This window comes from Thamnophis elegans, chromosome 12 (genome assembly GCF_009769535.1).
Source record: "Thamnophis elegans isolate rThaEle1 chromosome 12, rThaEle1.pri, whole genome shotgun sequence".
In the NCBI taxonomy this organism is placed as follows: domain Eukaryota; kingdom Metazoa; phylum Chordata; class Lepidosauria; order Squamata; family Colubridae; genus Thamnophis; species Thamnophis elegans.
Genome location: NC_045552.1, coordinates 37,622,822 through 37,643,340, shown reverse-complemented (window position 1 = coordinate 37,643,340; position 20,519 = coordinate 37,622,822). Strand labels below are relative to the sequence as shown.

Sequence of the window (20,519 nt, the reverse complement as noted above, 5' to 3'; positions counted from 1 at the left end):
TCGACCAGCGACCCTGTGCAACTCGGTTCAGGGCATGGGCCCCCCATCCGAAGAGGCTGGCATCAATCGTAATTTGGATGCGCTCTGGCTCCTTGGACGGGCACCCTTTGAGGAGCTTGGAGGACGTGAATGGGCACCCTTTGAGGAGGGTGCCCGTTCAAGGAGCCACCACCGAAGGGACCTGAGAGGTTTGAGCGGGAGCCGAACCTTTAGCTGGGAATGGCTGGTGCGGGCCCTCTGATAGGGGAGCAGGAACCATTGTAGCGGACGTGCATGGAACCTGGCCCAGGGAACGATGTTGATGCAGGAAATCATCTTTCCAAGTAGCTGGGACAGCATTGCCAAGGGCACAAGCCTCAGAGATGACACCTGGGCCGCCAGTTGCTGGATGCTTTGTCGCCTCTCCAGGGACAGGGAAACCTCGCACGTGACGGAATTGATGATGGTCCCTAGGTGGAGCAATGACGTGGTCGGCTGCAGATGACTCTTGGGGAAGTTTAGGACGAAGCCGTGTCTCCGCAGTGAGTCCATTGTTACCTGTAGATCCCATAGGGCCTGTTCCCGAGACGGCGACAGGACCAAGATGTCGTCTAGGTAACAATTCACCCTCATCGGAACCGAGCGAAGCCGCCACAACCGCCAGGAGCTTGGTAAAAGTGCGAGGGGCCGATGATAGGCCGAAGGGCAAGGCCCGGTATTGAAAATGACGGCCCGCAAAGTGAAGGTAAGAAACCGCCGAAGTGCTGGGTGGATGGGCACATGGAGGTACGCCTCCTTGATGTCGACTGATGTCATCATGTCTCCCTGGCGGATGGATGCCAAGATGCTTTTCAAGGATTGCATCTTGAACTTCTGATACTTGATGTACCAATTAAGTCTTTTCAAATCTAGAATGGCCCGCCATCCCACCGAATTCTTGGGCACTAGGAACAAGATTGAGTAAAATCCTAGCCCTTCCTGACCCTTTGGAACCTGTTCTATGGCGTTGATGGAGATGAGATGTTGTATTTCGGCGTCCATGAGACGTCACTTCATCGAACACCTGGGTACAGGGCACTTGATGAACCGTCTCGGGAGGATGGAGAGAAACTCTAGAGTGAGGCCCAGCCTCACCACCTGAAGGGCCCAGGCGTCGGACATGGTCTCCACCCACTGATGAGCGAAGGCCAGGAGACGCCCGCCCACTGGTTCTTACCCGTGGGAGTCACCGGTACCTCCGAAAGGACCGGTTACCAGCCCCACGAAATGGCCTCCTGTTGTGGGATTGCGCCTGGTTCTGCTGGCGACCCCATCCCTGGCCCCCGAGCAGTCCTGGCTGCGGTCCTGTGGCTGGGTAAAGGCCCTGTTGTAGTGGAGAGTATAGGGAGCAGCGGTGAATCCAGAATCACCACCCCGAAATGGCTGGCGTCTGTTATAGGGTTGATGCCTCCTATTAGCGCGCCCCCCAGTGGAGGGGAGAACCTTGCGCTTGTCCCTGGTCTCTATGAGGATGGGGTCAAGTACAGAACCAAATAATGCCCCGCCTTTGAAGGGCGTGGACGCCAGGCGCCACTTAGACTTAACATCAGCCTGCCAAAGGCGGAGCCACAACAGGCATCGGGATGCCACATTGGATACCACAGCCCGGGAGGCGAACTTGGCAGCATTAATGGTGGCATCTGCAAAGAATTCCAGGGCTGCCATGATCTTGGTAACATCTTGGTGAAGACGCACTTCATCAGGGGCCAGTCTATACTGCAACTGCTTGAGCCAAAGCATGGAGGTTCTATTAAAGAAAGACGCCGCAGTGGCAGCGCGCAAGGCCCAGGCCGCAGCCTGATGGGTCTTACGAATGACTGTTTCAGCTTTACGATTCTCTGCCTTTAGGCCTTCAGAAATTTCAGATGGAATTAGGGCCGGGGAAGCCAGAGCAACCACTGGCTGATCCACAGTTAGGAATTGTAAAAGCCTTCCAGGTCAGGAGTGGAAGTGTACAACTTCCTGTCTCCATTGCTGGGCGGGGCCACCACAGTCAGTTGGTCCCATTGCTTTTGAATAAGGTCTAGAAAAAGTTTTGGAGAAGGAATAATCTCCTGCAGTGAGACTGGTTCAGCGAAGAGGCGCTCCGTAGTGTCTAGGCCCACAGCAGTGCTGTCCTTAGGAGCCACCTCCCCCATATGGGTAGTGGCCTTAGCTTTATATAACAAGGACTTGAATAGCGCGGGGCAAAATAACCCAGAGGAATTAGGCTGATCGAAAATCAGGCCTTCATCATCAGAGAAATCTCTATCTATCACCTTCCCTTCCTCCACCAAGGCCGAATCCTTGCTATAAGTTGAGGGGAGAGGTGAAGAAGGCCCTGCCTGGAGATCCGGAAGATCCACTAGTGGAGCCTGGAGATTAGGCCCGACTTGGGCACTGGCAACCCCAGGAACCTGATTCCTACAAAGCAGTTCAGCATCCACCCCCCTGGATATTGCTGCAGAGATTATCTGGTAAAGGTCTGGTGGAAGGTCCTGGTCCTGGCCTTCCATAGGCCTCAGGCCTGCAGCAGTAGGGGTAAAGGTGGCAGAAGGCCCAGCACGTGGCCGTGCGTAGGCTGAGGCTGCATGGGCCTCTGCAATCATTGGAGGGAGTTGGGCCCCCAACCCCCCACCCCAGCATCAGAAATAAGGGGCGGGGACGATCAGCAGAGCAGGCCTGGTTCCCTGCTGGCTGCGGTGCTGGAGCCAGTGAAATACGCTGAGGCAATAATGTGGGGGGGGGGGATTTCTACCCTCCCCAGTAGCCTTAGTCGCTGCCTTGGCTTTCTCCTTTTTCTTATGGGTCCTATCCGGAGCTCCAGATGTGTCCCTGGGCCTTTGACTGGTGGCTCTAGAAGCGGCGCTGCCGGGCCTCGAGCTAACCCCCGCCTGGGCAGAATGCTGGACATCGGTAGAGGGCTGTACAATACCTCCTGAGGTGGATTGGTCAGCCATTCTAATATTAGAATCGAAAAGACTCAAAAGGACAGAAGCACAGGTTTATAAATGCAACGAGCGGGCTGCGTGGCAAGCAGGAGCCGTGTTGGAACGATCCTCTCACTAGGTCAGCCAGAACCGAAGTGAGGGAAGTGGGAGGGCCAATGACTCATCAGCCCTTTGGGCGCGAAGAATCGCAACGCCCCGTCCTTGGCTGCCTTAACTGCACGCGCGGAAAACAATCCCAAAATGGCAAACGCAACTCAGGCGCCAAAATTCAAAAGGATTTTCCACCAACAAGCTGCTCTCAGGCTTCCCACAACGTGGATGCCTTCAGCGGCGGCGGCGCTCTCCCGGAACGAGCAGCGGGCAAGCAATCTGGCCAAACCGCATCGCGAACGGCGGGTGGCTCCCAGGTGAAGCTGGACAAACCACGCCGCGAACGGCAGGTGGCTCCCAGGAATTCAGCGCGGTGGGAAACAGCGAGCCGCGAGCGGCGGAATCGGCGGCGAATCAGCCTCGCGCCGGCAGCCGCAATCGCCAAGCCTCGAACTCAACGGCTCCAAGAGCCTGCAATTACCTGTCCCGATCTTCGCAAGGCACGGAAGGACTGGGCAGGCAGCGAACTGCCGCCTCTCCCTTCGTCCTACAATAACACTCCGAAAATACATCCATCCACTTGTTGAATCCAAGATGAATCCGAAATTTTGTCAATTAGTCTGGAGAAAATTGGTATACGTCTCTTCTGGCTGGACTGAGTTAAAAAAACTGACCCATCCAGTCAGAGGAGGCGTGGTCACCAATTTACATAACTCAGTCTCTAGGCTAATGGACAAAGTTAACCCATGCTTGGATTCCCCAAGCAGCATACAGGAGAATTGTCTAACTGCAGGCAAAGACAGAGAGAAGTAGATTACCTTATTTTCCTTGCTAATATAATCCAGCTGCAAACACCAAGGATGAGTCCAAATTCTGCTTAACATCTGGAAATCTTGGAAGAGTTTAGCTCCAGCTTTGCCTCTTCCACCTTCGCTGCTGTTGCCGACACCTGACAATAGAGTTCAATTACATACTTGAAATAGATTGACTGAACTGTAAGTTTAGCAGAATCAACTCACTTTTATGCAATGCCTCAGGAATTCACTTTCTTTTTCCTAGCCATTTGTAAGAGAGGGTTCTCCCAGTGCAACACTCCTACCAGAAATCAGATTATTCCAGCAACTGAATCCATATTTTTTTTCTTTCTTAAAATTGCTAAAAAAATCATCATTCATCTTGTTTTACAGGTTTGACAATCTATATTATTTATAGGCATATGTCATTTGCACATGCAAACTGCATTTTTATTAATATGTTAGAAATCCCATTTTAGAAAACAAATTCACAATATTTTCCTCATAAGGCCTTAATGTCTATTGCAAATCATATTTCAATAACTTTTTACATCCAATGCTAATGACAGACAACTGTAGAATGTTAACTTCTTAAGAGTATAGTTCTATCATTCAACCTCAATGTCCCCTGAAATTAAAATAGTCAAGGAAATTCAAAACCTATTAAAATTTCCAAAATGTAAGTACATTTGAATAATTAAAGTTTTAACTAATACTTATACTTGGCACTATACCTGTCACACAGGAATTTATCCAATCCCCCTTTAAAGTCAGGGAAGCCAGTATGGAAGCCAGTGTCCATCACCATATCTTATGGAGAGGAACTGTATAAATTAATTCTGTGTTGCTATGTGAAATGCTCTTTTGGTCTGTTCCAATGTCTCCTCCCAATAGGCTTCGATGGATGACCCCGGTAAGGTAAAAACTAAAGGTTCCCCTCGCACATATGTGTTAGTCATTTCCGACGCTAAGGGGCAGTGCTCATCTCCGTTTCAAAGCCAAAGAGCCAGCACTGTCCAAAGACATCTCTGTGGTCATGTGGCCAGTGTGACTCAATGGTGAAGGCACACGGAACACTGTTACCTTCCCACAAAACTGGTCCCTATTTTTCTACTTGCATTTTTACATGCTTTTGAACTGAACTGCTAGGTTGGCAAAAGCTGTGACAAGTAACGGGAGCTCACTCAGTTACACGGTGCTAGGGATTTGAACAGCCGAATTGACGACTTTCTCATTGACAAGCTCAGCATCTTAGCCACTGAGCTACCATGTCCCTTTATGATCCAGGTAGATTTGGAGAAAGGGAGAAAACTTTCCTTTCTCTGCACCCTGCCCAATTTACCTCTGCCTCTTCTCAAATACCCTTTTCTAAGCTCTTGTAGGGAAGAAAATGTCCCAGCTCTATGGCTGTTCTCTCTTCTAGTTCTGCTACATACAGACTTTGCAGCAACCAACACTTCAGTTGCCAATGTGCCACCAAACTATATAAGGAGATTCTCATTCTCCCTGAATACCAAGTCAACAAGATTACCTGAACCATCCTTAATCATCTTCATCAAGGTTAAAAAAAAAAGAATTAACCCCACACTGCAGTTCAGCTTTGCCTACTCCATATCGAAATAACCTCTGGTTCTTTTTTGTTTTCATTTACAATTAAGCAGTGAATTATCCTTACCTGTTAAGTGATCCAGGTAGTACTGGTATAGTTTACACTGAATGGGAGTCATTCTAACAGCTAGGACATACTCGTGTTTTGGTGGCAGGAACTTGGTCAATGCTGTATAATCTTTCCTCTACAATTAGATCAGAAAAAGGAAAGCTAAAAAGTGCTATTGTATCATTCGAGCATCAAAGTACCATCTGTCAGTCAATAAACTTCGTAATTTAAAATACAGGGAACAACTAAAATGCTTAAAGAAAAAAAATTAGGATTCTAAGTGGTGAGATTCTTCAACACTCTCCTTCCCTTTATAGAACCCTCCCTCTGCGGTGGAATGACCCTGGGTCAGAGGTCAGGGAGATGCACTGGCTTGATTCAGACCTAGTGCTAGGCAGAAGCACTTGAGACTGAGGCTTTGGTATTCCATAGGGAAAAGTTTCAAAATGTTCACACTTTTTTTTTGTTTAATTAACTTCATCGTGCCAGTGGTTATTTTAAATATAGCTTTATGGCACAAACTTTATAAGCATAGTCTGTGGCAATTGAACATTTGAAGATAAGAGTAATCACAGTTTATGAAGGTGAGGACCTATAAATACACACTCTCCTGCACTGGAGAAGGAAAGGAAAAGCTCACAGCTCCGCTTCAGCATCGTGCTGATATGCAACTATAGTAATGAGCCTTACACTCCCTGTCTACAACTGACGTACACCATTAAGTTATCGTCATTTTTTGCAAAAGATTTTTAAAAGGGGAGGGAAGGAGACAGTAGAAACACAAATAAACAAGGAGGGGAAAAATGAAAAGGTTAAGAGACTCCCATGTCACAGCTTGGGGTGAAGTGTGGGTCACAAGTCTAAAAAGATTAAAAGTTCTGCCCCAAATTATCTTCCATAGATATTATGCAGTAATTGCAGGCCACCCTGAGTGCCCGTGCCTGGTGGGGTTTACATTTTAAAATAAAAGAAAAATAATCAAGTGGCTGTGGGCAAATCAAAGCTTTTAAAATATTTTCTTTCTTGTTAATCAGGAGTAATGGATTGCTTGTTAAGAGAAAGGCACAACTTCAGTTGACAGGAGTGTCAAAACTCTCTAAGTTTCATTTTCAGATGTAAGGAATTTTTAAACTTTCACAATGGAGCAAAGTAACAAATCAAAATCCACGCACCTGAACACATCCAGCTAGCATTTCATACAAGATATGTGCCCGCTTTTTCATCACTCTCACATCTACTGGAGTGGAGTCAGCACACTGGCCATTCTGGATGGGGTTTATAAATCGATTTCGGAACTCCTTAACTGATCCAAGTAAATTCTCCTTGATGAAATTAACCATGCAGTGATCTGAGAAAGGGAAATGTAACTTTTAGCTCCTTTCAGCAGAGTAATCTTGTTTTAAGTCTTTAATAAAGATGGACAAGTATATATTCACAGAGGCCTTCTCTAGGTGGGTGGCTTTGGTCCAGAAAGGCAACTTATAAATATTTAAAATAAAGAAATGTTTGGAAGCAGATTCAGGCTGTTCTATATGTTAAAAGAAAGGGACTATTAGTTCAAATTGGGGACCAGGCTAGAGCCTTGCTCCCAATCTGTGCAGTAATGTGCCGAATGCCTGATGCAGAGCCCTTTCCAGCACCCTGCCATTTAGCATGCCATACTCTGCCAGGGAAAGCCTGCTGAAGTCTTGCTGTCAACTAACATGGATGCCATGTTTTGACATACAAGATATTCTTTTCCAGAAGCAGCAGCAGAATTGGTGAATAATTGAACCAGGTTTCTGACTGGTTTTTTTAAAAAAAACATGATGCAAGACATGTCTGCTGCCATCCCTGAAGACCCAGCTTTGCAGTCCTATCCTTGTATGAGGTTTCTTTTTTAACACAATTGTATTGAAATTGTCATGCCTCATTACACAAATAACAGGGAGGGAAGAAATTCAAGGAGAGCACCAGCAAAAATGTATTTAGTAAGTGTGGAAACAGTGTGCATAGATTTACAATAATAAATGCAGACGTTTGTTGAATAATCAAACTGAATATATTTAAGGATCAGCAGTGAGGAGAAAACCAAAGATGTGTGGAGCACATTATTCCGTATTAGCAGAACTTTTTTTTATTTTCACTGAAACTGCAGACAGATATAAAACACATGTTTGGCTCCCTCTTAAAATGTACTTACATTCTATGAGATTGTTTTGCAAAGGGGTTCCTGTAAGAATTATCCTTCTCCTGGATCTGATAGAATTCATAGCTTTAGAAACAGCAGAAGCTTCATTTTTCAGTATATGTCCTTCATCACAGATAACAAAATCTGGGCCTGAAATTACAGAAGGCGCATCTCAGAGACATCTGTGAAGTATGGGACGCTCATTAAATGCCAAGTCATGGAGGAGAGAACTCCAAATTTTCTGCCAGGGCAGATTGTTTACCCGACAATTTACTCTAAACCAGTATTCATAGCCCTCCATGCAATATAAATACATGTGCAACCTGTGCTGCTGATCTGCTCATCATGCTGAGCGGTATCTTAAAAAGGGCTTTCCATGACAAAAATGTATTCTGTACATGTAGCATTTTTACTGGATGTACTTTTGGATGGTTTCTTACATGGATTCTCTCAAAAATAGGCAGACAGGGCGATGCCATTACTTTGGATTTACTTTGGAAGTGAGGATTCACATAATGCACAGAAGCCACATATGTTTGAAATTTACTAAAGGAATTACAGTTCAGCACTTTTAGGAGAATGATGCAGCCACTTTAAAAAGCTGGGAACCAATGTTGAGTCTGCATTCTCATAAGATCTTAAATCTCTTCCAAAGTAAATTCAAGCTATTGTCTAACTCTGGCAAGTTAACTGCCCAACTAGGAAAACATACTGCACTTTTACCAATGTCAGATAATATGTGTATCTCAGGTTTGAACTGAAGGGTCCTTGGTGCTCTCTGAACTTGGTTGTTTTCCTGCAGACATTTCATTACCAAACTAGGTAACATGATCAGTGGTAGCTTTGTTGGGTAATGAAACATCTACAAGAAAACAACCAAGCTCAGAAAGCACCAAGTATCCCACAATACTACTCTTTTACTTGTCATCAAGGACAATGCACTTTCTATATTTTAAATATCAGAAATGCAGAGTCATGGAGCATTGAATTCCCTAGAATTTAAGAACATAGACAACTACTTGATTAGACATATACAGGAAACAAATTTGATACATGATAAAATATTCTCTGTTCATCCTTACGAAAATGTTTCACCAAATATATATATATATGCACAGGTTTTCTGAAGTAAAGTTTTTCAACGTTTTGTATAAACCCAGATTACAGCACCCTCTACTGTTAACTGGAAATAAAGTTGAGTATGACGTAATAACTGATTCATAGCAATATTGGCACACAAGGAAGTTATCAAATCTCCCTACATATCCGGCATCTTCATAATCTTCTTTAAAGAAGAAGTTGGGTAGCAAACTTTACGAATGCTTGAAAAGGAACCATTCAAGGACCCTTCAAAAAGGGAAAGACAGGTGCCTACTCAATTATACAAATTGAGGCTTATAAGGGAATAATGTAAATATAGGTAGTTCTTGTTACAACGGTAGCCGGGACTAAAACCTTACAGTTAACTGATGTGGGTGTAAAGCATGATGTCATTTGACTGCCTCGTTTAGCAATGGCAATCGTGGCAGAACCAGGTGCAGTTGTTGATCGAATCCTGCAGGTCATTAAGTGAGGATCCATCCTGACTCAAGCCATTGGGTCATTAAATGAGAATCCACCCTAACTCTAGTACGGTAAGGGATTGCCTCCACTTCAGCTCCCCTCCCTACCTGTCTCTGCCCTCCCCCAGGCCGTTTTGCAGTGACATTCCTCTGCAATGGTGACCTTGAGGCTCAGCTAGAGACAGAAATGACAGCAGTCTCAAACGGATGCCCCTTACCCCATTGTTGCAGAGTGCCACCTCCAGCCCTACACAGTGGCCAGCCCCCAATTACCAAGCCCATCCACCATCCATCATGTGCTCCTCAATCCCCGGATTTCTCTCTCTTCCGCCTGCTGCTGACCAAATGCACCTGGCCTGGCCTAACCAATGGCTGCTCCAGGCCTTTTTCCTCAGGCTGCTCATAACACTCTCCAAAAAATGTGCCTCTTTCTTGTGATGCTTTGGAAAGCCTTTGGAAAGCTTCAGAGGCCTCCTGAAGCATCACGAGAATCACCCAAGGTTCCAGAAGGCCTCAGAAGACTGCCAAAGCATTGAGAGAAAGGCTCACACTATTTGTTGCTGGACAGAGAGGCTAAAAGGGCAGAGATGAAGGAGGGGGGGGGGGGAACGGACAGGTATGGGGACCTGAAGTGTCCCTGCAATCCTAAGTGTGGGTGAACTGTCAAGTGCCCAAATTTTGATCACATGATCACAAGGGGACGGTCAAAACATCAGGGGCCGTTAAGTACTATTTGTTCAGTTGTGTCGCCATAACTTTGAATGCTTGATGAACAAACGATCATTAAGTAAGAATTACCGGTATAAAGATAAAGCCATCAAACAGATCAACAAATATGATCTCTCAGAAAACAGACTGCTGAAAGAAGCACAGAAAGACACAAGGCATGAGTCTTGTACAAAAGGTTCACAGTAGATCAGAGGGCTGCCCCCAAAGCTTAAGTGTATGTGTGCCCACACACACACACACACTTTCTACTAGTTGTTTTCAACGCACCTGGATGGACTTCATATTACGTTAATTTAGTGTGTTTTTTTCCATCCTGGTTACATTCTGAAGCCTCACCTCTTCTGGGTGCTACTCCAAGGCCAAGCCTGGTTCTCCACCAGAAAAGGTTGGGCAGGGTCTGGAAGGGGAGATTCCAATTGGGGTGTTGATTCATCATCTCCATATCGCAAATTGGAAGGGAGGGAAATTACTTGGAATGCCACTTGCCTACAGCCCATCCAGGCCTCACTGAATTTTCACCTTTCTTACTCACAAATTGCACAGAATCCTTGCTCAGGGCCTCAAATGGACATGCAGGATGACTTCAACTAACTGCTTAGCTGCCTTTATTCTCTGCAGCCTCTACAAATTCAGATGGAGAATTGCAACTGCATCTAGGGAAGCTAGACACAACCGACGGTAAAGTCCCAAGAGTTGTCAATCGCGCATGGATTCATGCCAATAGAAAAACAACACACATTTTCCTCAAGAAATCCTAACTGGACCTAATCATTTTGGATAATTTCCATTCTATCCCCCACTCTTGCCTTGCTAGGGGAGGTTGTTGAGATACTGGCAGGCAAGCAGCTTCAGAGGCTGTGATAGATTAGGCCATTCAGTCAGGATTCCCAGAGACCTACAGTGTCAAGACAGCATTGGTTCTATGTCCAGCCTGACCCTCTGGGGTCTCTCTATGGCATTCAATACCATTAACTATACTATTCTCCCAGGCCAGCTTTGAGGGTTGAAAGTGCGGGAGGGAGCATTTTGCAGTGCTTCCCCTCCTGCCTTTATGGCCAGCATCAATCAGTGCTGGGGGAGAGAGATCCAGCTGCATGCCCCTTAAATGCCCTCTCTCACTTCTATTTAACATCTCCATGAAACTGTTGGGGAAAGTAATTTAGTGGCATAACATCCAAGAGCAAAGGTACACTAATGGTATTCAATTGTGCCTCTCTATCCAATGACAGGCAGAGGATGCTGTTGTGCTTACCCAATGCCTATTCCAAAGGGCCAGAAAGCCCTCCTCTGAGGTCCTACTATTTGACAACATTGGATGGAACCTAGTGGGTTGAGCAGATACCCTCAGGGAGAGGTGGTCTCGCAGATCCCTTGTGCCAGGTAGTGCTTTAACGATAACTGGAAGCTAGTGCAGCTCATGAAGCAAGAATATAGCACAGGTGAACTGCATAGGGCCCAGAATGCAGTCCCTGCTGCATTGGGGACCAATAGCTAAAACAATTAACTAGAGCTTCTGACTTACAACAACTACCACACTACTTTTCTTTTTCTTCCTTTCTTTTCTTTCTTTTCTTTTCTTTTCTTTCTTTCTTTCTTTCTCTTTTCTCTCTCTCTCTCTCTCCCTCTCCTCTCGCTCTCTCTTTTTTGGGGAGAGGGGTAGAGAGTGTATAATACCACAGTTTTACCATTCATCAATCATGTTATCAGTTCCTACAGAAAGGTTTTTTTCTGGTTACTGCTGTTTCTTTCTCCAGTTTGAAGAGGGGTTATGCCGTAACCCGCATTCTCCTGTACATTGCTTTGCAAATAGAATGGGGCATCTCTCTACTCAAGAATGTCGCCTTCTCTACATGACTTGCTTACTTGTCACAGAAGAAAGGATCTGCAGTGTTTTGGCTTACCAGGATCAACCAATGCTTTGTTAAATATTTCCTTCAGTTTTCTGCTCTTCACATTCCTCCCTTGTGCAAGATTACGATACATTTCATAGCCTATGATCATGACACCTCCTTCATCCTGCCACCTTTGCAAAATGTAGCTCCTCTCTTGAGGGCGTTTCACTGTTGCTAGTTCAGAGACCTTGGGAAAACAAGCAAATAAATGAGTTTTATTTTTTAAAGTCAACATGTAATTTGAATGTGCTTTCCACATATACTCAAAGCCAAGAAGTTCATACTTCTAAACACTGATTTACTGTTCCTGGATGCAGAAATAATCTCCACCTATCGATAGTACACATTGAATACCTCAAGTTTCTCATCGTCTTCTAGGCCTTCTTGCCATTTTTCAAATTCATTCACCCAGTTGAGGGCTGTGTTCAATGGACACACAACAAGGGCAGTTCTGAAATCCAGTTTGTCGCAAAGCAAAATGGTATGAAGGAAACTAACTACCTTCAAAAGAAAGGCAGGAAAATCAGCATTAGAACAAAACTGCACCTGGGGAAAAATTCCTTTTTTAAAAAAACAAACAAAAAATAGGAGACAGATCATGAATTATTATTTTTTAACACAAAAGAATATTTTGATGTACTTCGTGTCGGTTAACAACTTTCTTCTTACATTAATTTGCTGTGAACATTTACTATAGTTTCTAACCAATAACCAACTGGTTTTGTCCTCTTTCCGTTTTTCTTGACCTTAAGTAACTCATTTTTAGGGACCATAAGTTGTACGCAGCACACTAACTCAAATACACTATGTTTTAGTATAGGAATGAACAAGGAAGGTCTGGTTCCTAAGGAAGTTACTGAGAAAGGGAATATATGTTCCTTAGAAATGCTTTTAACCCTGTATATGTGTGTATACATTCATACATACATACATACATACATACATACATACATACATACAACATAGTATATGTATGCATGTATATGTGAAGGGGGGGGTGAGTGTGTGTGTGTGTATTTGCTATATATATCAGGTAACAGCCTAGACAAAACCCTGTGGTTTTATTGGCAAAATTGTTCTGAAGTTGTTTGCCATTGCCCACTCCTTTGGGCTGAAACAGAGTGACTGGCCCATGGTCACCCAGACAGCTTTGTGGCTAAAACAGGAGTAGAGTTTCCAATCTCCTGCCTCCTAGCTTCAAGCCTTAACCATGACATGAAACCCGATCTTTGTTGTGTGTCTATTATCTGCTATTTCTCTCCTTCTGTGATCACAAGCACTCCCTTCCCCATTTTTTCAAATCAGAAAGGATTTGATGCAGAAGGAATGACTTTCAAAAGTAGTTGAAGCTAGCTCTTTGGACGTAACTGACAGATGTTCTGACCAGTGCTGCGGAGTCAAATGTTCAAATTCAAGCCCCACAAGAATTTAATTAAGCAACCTGATGGGTCATTCTTTCAACTTATCCCACAGGGTTCTTTTGAGAAGTGAATTCCAGTTCTACAGATTGAAGAAAGTGTAGAAAAGGTACCTAAGCTATTCATTCTTCTCTCCAGGAATTATATATAACAGCAGGAGGGACATGCATTAGGTAACTTGGACATGTTTCACCAGTTTTCACAAGACATGATTCACTTTTACTGGAAGAAGCTGGAGGGAGCAAGGTTAGTCCTAACCAACCAATCCTTAAACATACCTGCAAGGTCTTTCCCAAACCCATACAGTGCGCCAGAATACATCCAGAGCCTGAAGATTTCTTGGTTTTTTTCAGAGATTCACAACAGCAATCCCACATAAACTGAACACCTAGGAGGAAAGGTTTTTTAAAAGATCTTTTAAAATTTAACAGTGGACTTATTTTTGCTCTGAAATGCAATAGCTATAATAGAACACTGTAATCAACAGAAGACAATATTCGTAGCTCAGGTTTGGGGACCTTGGTGCTCTCTGAGCTTGGTAGTTTTCTTGCAGACGTTTCATTGCCAAACTAGGTAACACAATCCATGCACTGATGAATCCTAGTTTAGTAGTGAAATGTGTGCAAGAAAGCCACCAAACTCAGAGAGTACCAAGGACCTCACAGAAAACTCCAGTGGCTCTAACCCAATCGATTCAAAACATACATCTTCAAAGTCTAGCATTTTTAAATAAAAATTGTCATGCCATCTTACCATCTACTTGATGAGGTTTAAGTTTTGTCACTATGCTTTGATGAACTTGCACTAATGGTTCTTTGGTTTCTTCATCTTCATCTAAAACCAGCTTAGTTGTAATTGGACATTTCGACGATGCATCTTCTAGTTCTATTACCTGGAAAGATTTTTTTGGGATGTGTGCATTTAATTCAATATGTTCAATATTCACGTTACACTGAAAGCAAATATATATCGAGAGCTACAGCCAAACAGAGGTCTTTTTTTCAGGTTACGAGGCAATTCAATGGGACATATTCCCAGATAAGGGCTCCCCCTTTCAAATTAACAGCGGGATTGCATTACACTTTCTGCATGCTTGGAGTTGTTAAACACATCCATAGCAAATAAATACATTTAAGTCTTTGCACATATTATGATTTAAGATAGAAAAAGATAGTTGCCAAAAATCCGACAAGCCAAAATAAAATAGGTGCCCCAGAGAACTATAACAAAATATGCTTGATTAGTGGGCAATCAGTCAAAATCTTCTGTGCATTTATCTGTCCTTATTGGAAGTTTAGAAATCTATTTCTTATTAATTTCTGTTTTTAGTAGCTTCAAACTGAAGTGCTATAGAATATTGCAGATACAAATCTGAGAACATATGGAATATTATTAGCTTTGGAAGGATATTGCTGAACCTAAACATCATTCAGCATCCTGCCCAAAGCATAACACAGAATCCTGGTTTGACAGAGGGTGTGCCATGGGCAGGAGGAAAAATTGTTTTTCAAAGTTATAAGATAAATAAAGCCTCATGTTCCAGAAGTTCTCAAACGACAGTTCTGGAGGCAGCATGTGTGGAATTATAAAATTCTATTAAGAAAAGGGCAAAAGCTCAGAAAGAAAATTAAGAATTAACTGCCCAAATTATAAAAGAAAACATATTCTTTATATCCTAATGTTGCAGAAAATGACAGGCTTTAGACTTCTCAGGATACAGGAAAAGTTTATCTGGCAGCCAGGTTCAGAAAGCTAGCCCATGGCTAGCATTGCAAGTTCTGAACAACCTTCTATCGAAGCACACGTTCTTATACATTCTCAAAAGCAACACGGAAATACTTAATTCATTTCTTATTAGTTATTCTGGGGGGAAAGCCTTATAAGTAGATGAGGGTCTTACTTCGCCTTTTGTTACAGGTATGGACTACGTGTCATTAATGAACTTTATCTGAATCTTGTGGTTTGGACTTTTGACACGTCTTCATTCTATATTTTTAATCCATATTTTATTCTACTTTATTCCCCCCTTCTAGACTTTATTAATACCCACAATTGAGTCTAGCCTGTTAGATTAACAATATAAGCATGCAGGATACAGAATAGCAAAAAAGCAAGGATGCAAGCAATACACATCTTAGGGCTTATCTTCCAGAATCACTTTATCCACTTCTAAGAGTGCAATTTGAATATAGGAGCTAGTATCTGAAGCTTCATCTTAATTGAGGGTATATGGGATTAGGCTTTCCATTAACATTAACTCCTTTTAAGTGCGTCATACAGATTGCTGTATAGCTGGGCCGTTTTAGTTCCCCATCTACCTCCATTGTCAAAGTCAATCGTAGCTCTGATCTTTTTCCCAAAATCTGGCTGAACTGGAACAGCATTGTAAGATGAAGAGGTTGCAGACAAGCACAACCAGCATTTTTGGCCTAGGTCAGGATCAGTCTGATTAATTATGCTTTGACCTAACTCCAGCACTCTTAACATATAGTTCCCTTTTCTCAATTGTTGCAGGGGCCCGTTTTCCCTATGCTCTGCCCTTTTTCTTACAGGGTTTGTCATGACTTTTAGGTGTTGGGATTGGCTTATGGTTCCGTCCCCAAGTATAAATGATGTGCTGTTGGCGGGAGTGAACCTGTTCCACATCCTGTAACTTGATTCCACCCTGTTCTCTGGGATTTTTGACATCCTCGGATCTTTCTTCAAGAGCAAGGGAGGTTGCTCGGGTATTTTCGCAACATTGGGAACTACTATTCAAGACGTTATCACTTAGCAAGCTCTTTGCCAATAACAGCCAGAGCCACAAAAAGCTCATAATTGTCCCTCACGCATAACTTCTAACACAATTCTTTTAGCCTACTGAATCACCACGTCAGGGAGAAGGCAGGGGTTATATATAGTTTGAGGAAGGGCAATATCAGCTTTGGGCAATCCATAAAACCAAATCTTATTTGCTAAACATATCACTATTATACTGCAAACAACCCATTCCCACGGTTCCTCAAACCATCAGAAGATTCACAGTCAATGATTTTAGTCTCAGCACCCGTCTTCCTCTGGAGGGGCAATTTCTGAGGGATGAATATGCAATACAACAAATAAGTACATTCACTAAAGCGAGAGTGCAGTTATGACTATGAATACTTGGCTTGCCATTTCCTGACAGGTGCTCAAACTTTCTAATACATCTTATATCTAATAAATGGAATGTCATCTTCTTCCTCCAAATTGTCAGCTGTACGAGCCTCTTATGTCCCGTATATTATGCCCATTGCCGGTAGGGCAGTTTTTAGGGGACGTTAGTACTGGCACACATTTATGATGTAGCACATTTGTGAAATTCACAGCTGGCTTCCAACAAGCAAAGTCAATGGAAAAACTGGCAGTAAAATTATAAATCATGGTCATGTGATGTCTTACTTAATGATCACAGGTGATTCACTTAACAACTGCAGCAGAACCAACATTGTAAGTCTAGAGTGGTCACGTGATGCTTTACAATGTACACAATGCTTAGCAACAAAGTTGCTAGTCCCAATTAAGGTTGTTGCTTGTAGCAAATAAACTAGCATATTATCAGCCTAACTCAGAAGTCTAATGTGCCCTGCCACCAGTGATGGGATTCAGCCAGCCCACACCTATTTGGGAGAACCGGTTGTTAACTTTCTAAGCAGTTGGGAGAACCGGTTGTTGGAAGAAATATCCTTTTGTGTTTTTTCCACTTCACAGGGCTAATTCTGTAAGATAGGAAGGAAATATTCTAGTGTTGTTTCTAGCCTAATCTTTATTGTCCTGATTACAGAAACTGCCTCTCCGGTTAATTCTTATTACATTGTAACACCTAAGGCAGAGCGCCCATTGATGTGTGACGTTTAGTTGGCCACGCCCAGTCACATGACACCCCCCCCCAAGCCCTGCCTACCCAGCTGGTCATTAGGCCAGAGAATTGGTTGTTAAATTATTTGAATCCCACCACTGCCTGCCACCTTTTATAGCTTTTCAGATAATCCTCATTTAGTGATGACAATTAGGACCAGCAACTCAGTCATAAAGTGAAGTGGTTGTTAACTGGAACAAGGACTGTGCTTATGAACTTACTTCAGCTTCTTTTGAATTACAGTCCTGTGAAAGTCATAAATGCAAAGATTGCTCATAAAGCTCCTTTATTTTTGATCACTGCTGTAGCTATGGAAGATTCCTAAACAAGGACTTCCTGTACTTAAAAATTCTTGCTAATTTGGTTATTTTTATCAACCTCTACTATTATCATTATCTGATTCTTATATTAGTTCTTTAAATGATATACTGTTGTCACCTGATTAGATCTTAAAAGCATCATATGAGCATAGTTATTTCAATCTAATATAGTCTTTTTTCAAACATGACAATTTTAAGATGTGTGAACTTCAACTCCCAGAATTCTCCTGTCAACCGTGCTGGCTGGGGAATTCTGAGAACAGTGATGTAATGTAACTTTTAAAAAAGACTTTGAAAAATTATATTTGAAAAAATAAAAGATAAAAAAGAGTAATATAATGCAATCCTCAGGTAATCCAATGGTATAAAAAGCCTTAAAAAGCTTTTAAACTCAGGGTAATGATCCACATGCTTTCAACTAAATCCAACCAGAGTTTTTCAAAATGAGGACCTTGTCGTTCATTCCAACCACAACAGTCAAAGCAATTTAGTGCTGTTAAAACTACACTAATAAAAGCAAAACATAAAATAAGAAAGCAGGGCAAGCGTCTTAAATGAATACATTAATAAGAGAAAATCAGGGTTCTGCATATATGTGTTATATGTTGATTTAAGAAAAGCAATCTTATTTTCAAACACCTTGCTTGTTTGAAGTACTTTTGCAATGAAAACAATTACGTTCAAGAAAAATGCTTTCAACAGCAAAATTACATAAAACAAAGCACTGACTATCAAACATATTTCTCTTACAGTTCTCTTTTAGCAACTTTTAGCAAGTTTTGCCTTTCCTCAACACTTGTTTAAAAATTAGGGTTTAGGGTTTTAGGGTTTTATTAACACTTATAGGCCGCCCTTTTCCCTGAAAGGGACTCAGGGCGGCTTACATAAAATCAAGGGTAAATCCTGGTAATATCCCAATTAAAAAAATGTAAATACTTCTCTGAGCTTCTCCCTTTCACGCTCCCTTTCTGCAATCCGTTTTCTTCTCTCCTCTTCTTCTTTCAACGCATTTTGCGTTTCTGTTCTGAGTTTATCATCTTTAATAATCCTCCTTATTTTTTTCCTGCCTTTTCCGGGAGATTTAGAATCATCATTATCGTCATCTTCACTATTGCTCTGTAAAAGTTCCAGAAAGATATATTCTTAATCATAATTTCAAATAAAACATAAAACACTCTTTCAACAAGATAAACAATTTACTGTTATTGCCTTTCATTGTTTAATAATTCCAAATACTAATACTGGCTAACCAAACTCCATGAACTTTTGTACTTACGGTAGAGGGTATCACTTGCCTTGAGATAGTACAGTAAGCATTTCCCATGTGTATATATTGAGATCTCAAGGACTAATTTCTATTTCCTTTACATTATATCGCAACTGGATTTGGGATTTCCTATATTTCCAAAGCCCTTTACTGTATTATAAAACACGCAGGAGCAAAGTAAAAGAACAACAATGGGTGCACATTTTAAAATTTAATTTCAAAACTGCCATGATTTTCATACATTGAAGTGGGTTTTGGTGTGATTTGGAATAATCTGTCCAATCCAAAGTAAAGCTATGGCGAATGAGAATGCTAATATCAGAGGATATAATGTTACAGATGCTTTTTATGATATAAAAGCTTACTCTGAGTTTAGGACACAGAACTTCAGAACTGGTAGGGGCCCTTTAGCCACTGTGTCCAAATTTAAGCACTCCTGACTGATGTCTATGGAGATTCTCAGTCATCTAGGTCATGGTTGTCCCAAAGTTGCTTTTTCAAAGTTGCTTTGTTTTTGCTTGAAGATGTTTTGCTCCTCATTCAAGCTTCTTCAGTTCTGACTAAATGACCCACCATTCTCCACCATTCAATCAGAGCTGAAGCTTCTTGGATGAGAAGTGGAACGTCTTCAAGGAAAAAACAGAAAGTCCAAATGCCTCTTGGGAAGGGGGGAGGGACACTTTTGGGATTTCTGACTGATAATTATTCAGTTGCCCCTTGAGTATATCTAGTCAAGGGAAGTCCATCCTCACTTAAAAAAACACAATCAGGGATTTTTTCTCTGATAATAACCTTCTTAAAAACTAAATGTCTTTATTCTATTACATGGCTGACAAAGATGAGGTTTTGGTCTCTTTTTAAAGAATGCCATTATCTCCCCATCACTCACCTTTTCTCCAAACTAAGCTCCTTGCTGCTCTTTCTCAGGGGTCTTAATTTATACTTCCCCGATCAACCTTGTTATTCTTCTCTAAACCTCTTTTCAAAACCAGAATTGGCCACAATACTTCAGTTGGAATTGAACGAGAACATCTATCCTTATGATGGAATGGTACGTGGGAATGACCTTGGAGAAAAGTGGGAAGTCCCACAGCCAGGGGAACATTCTGGCAACCAAGCCCATAGAAGAAATAGGGGTATGGGAAACATCTCAGAAGGGACCCCTCCCTATTTCTTGAGCAGTAAAAGTGAAGGGGGAGAAATGTTATTTTCAGATTTGCAAGATTATATTAATTAATATGAGCTTATATTTAGTTCATCCGGCACTCTTCCTATCTGTGCTATCTTGCAAGGCTGACACTTGCCATATCCAACTTGTTTGGAAAGTTTCATTACTTTCAAAAACATCTCAAGGTATTTGTAAAAGATTTTTAAAATTATGAATATTTAAAGACAAAAAATAAAACAAAAACAAAATGCTGGTCTAACCAGGTGATACTACCTTATCGTTTTCACTAGATGAATCTTCCTGGACTTTTATGCGTCTCCTTTTTTTCTTCTGTTTGTAACTCCTCTGGTTTTCTTCTAATTCTGCTTTCTTGGCGGACCTAAAAAATTGAAGGGGTACTGTTCTAAAAAGGATTATTCTTGGCTAACTGTACTGACCACTGGGGTTTTTTCTTATTTTCCTCCAAGATTGTATATACATTATTCCTAATCAAATCAGCCTAAATTATTAAAGAAAATGTGGCTGACGTTTTCCCTCTTTATTTATGATCCAGTTGATTTTTGTTTCTTCTGCATTAATATTTTAGAATGAAGGAGTTCAGTTAGGGGATTTTACACTGCATTAAGT

General features: G+C 42.2%; 1 protein-coding gene across 1 annotated transcript in view; it reads right to left on the bottom strand.

Annotated features, from left to right (window-relative positions):
• The window catches only part of ATRX (ATRX chromatin remodeler), a 95,146-nt gene that overhangs the window by 25,570 nt on the left and 49,057 nt on the right, over nt 1–20,519 (bottom strand). The window contains exons 14-23 of the mRNA XM_032227783.1: nt 20,166–20,271; nt 18,394–18,573; nt 14,014–14,152; nt 13,539–13,648; nt 12,197–12,343; nt 11,852–12,029; nt 7,672–7,809; nt 6,662–6,837; nt 5,508–5,625; nt 3,857–3,987 (exon numbers count right to left, since the gene is read on the bottom strand). Of these exons, the coding sequence (XP_032083674.1) occupies nt 3,857–3,987; nt 5,508–5,625; nt 6,662–6,837; nt 7,672–7,809; nt 11,852–12,029; nt 12,197–12,343; nt 13,539–13,648; nt 14,014–14,152; nt 18,394–18,573; nt 20,166–20,271 (1,423 nt within the window). The remainder of the gene's footprint in view (nt 1–3,856; nt 3,988–5,507; nt 5,626–6,661; nt 6,838–7,671; nt 7,810–11,851; nt 12,030–12,196; nt 12,344–13,538; nt 13,649–14,013; nt 14,153–18,393; nt 18,574–20,165; nt 20,272–20,519) is intronic.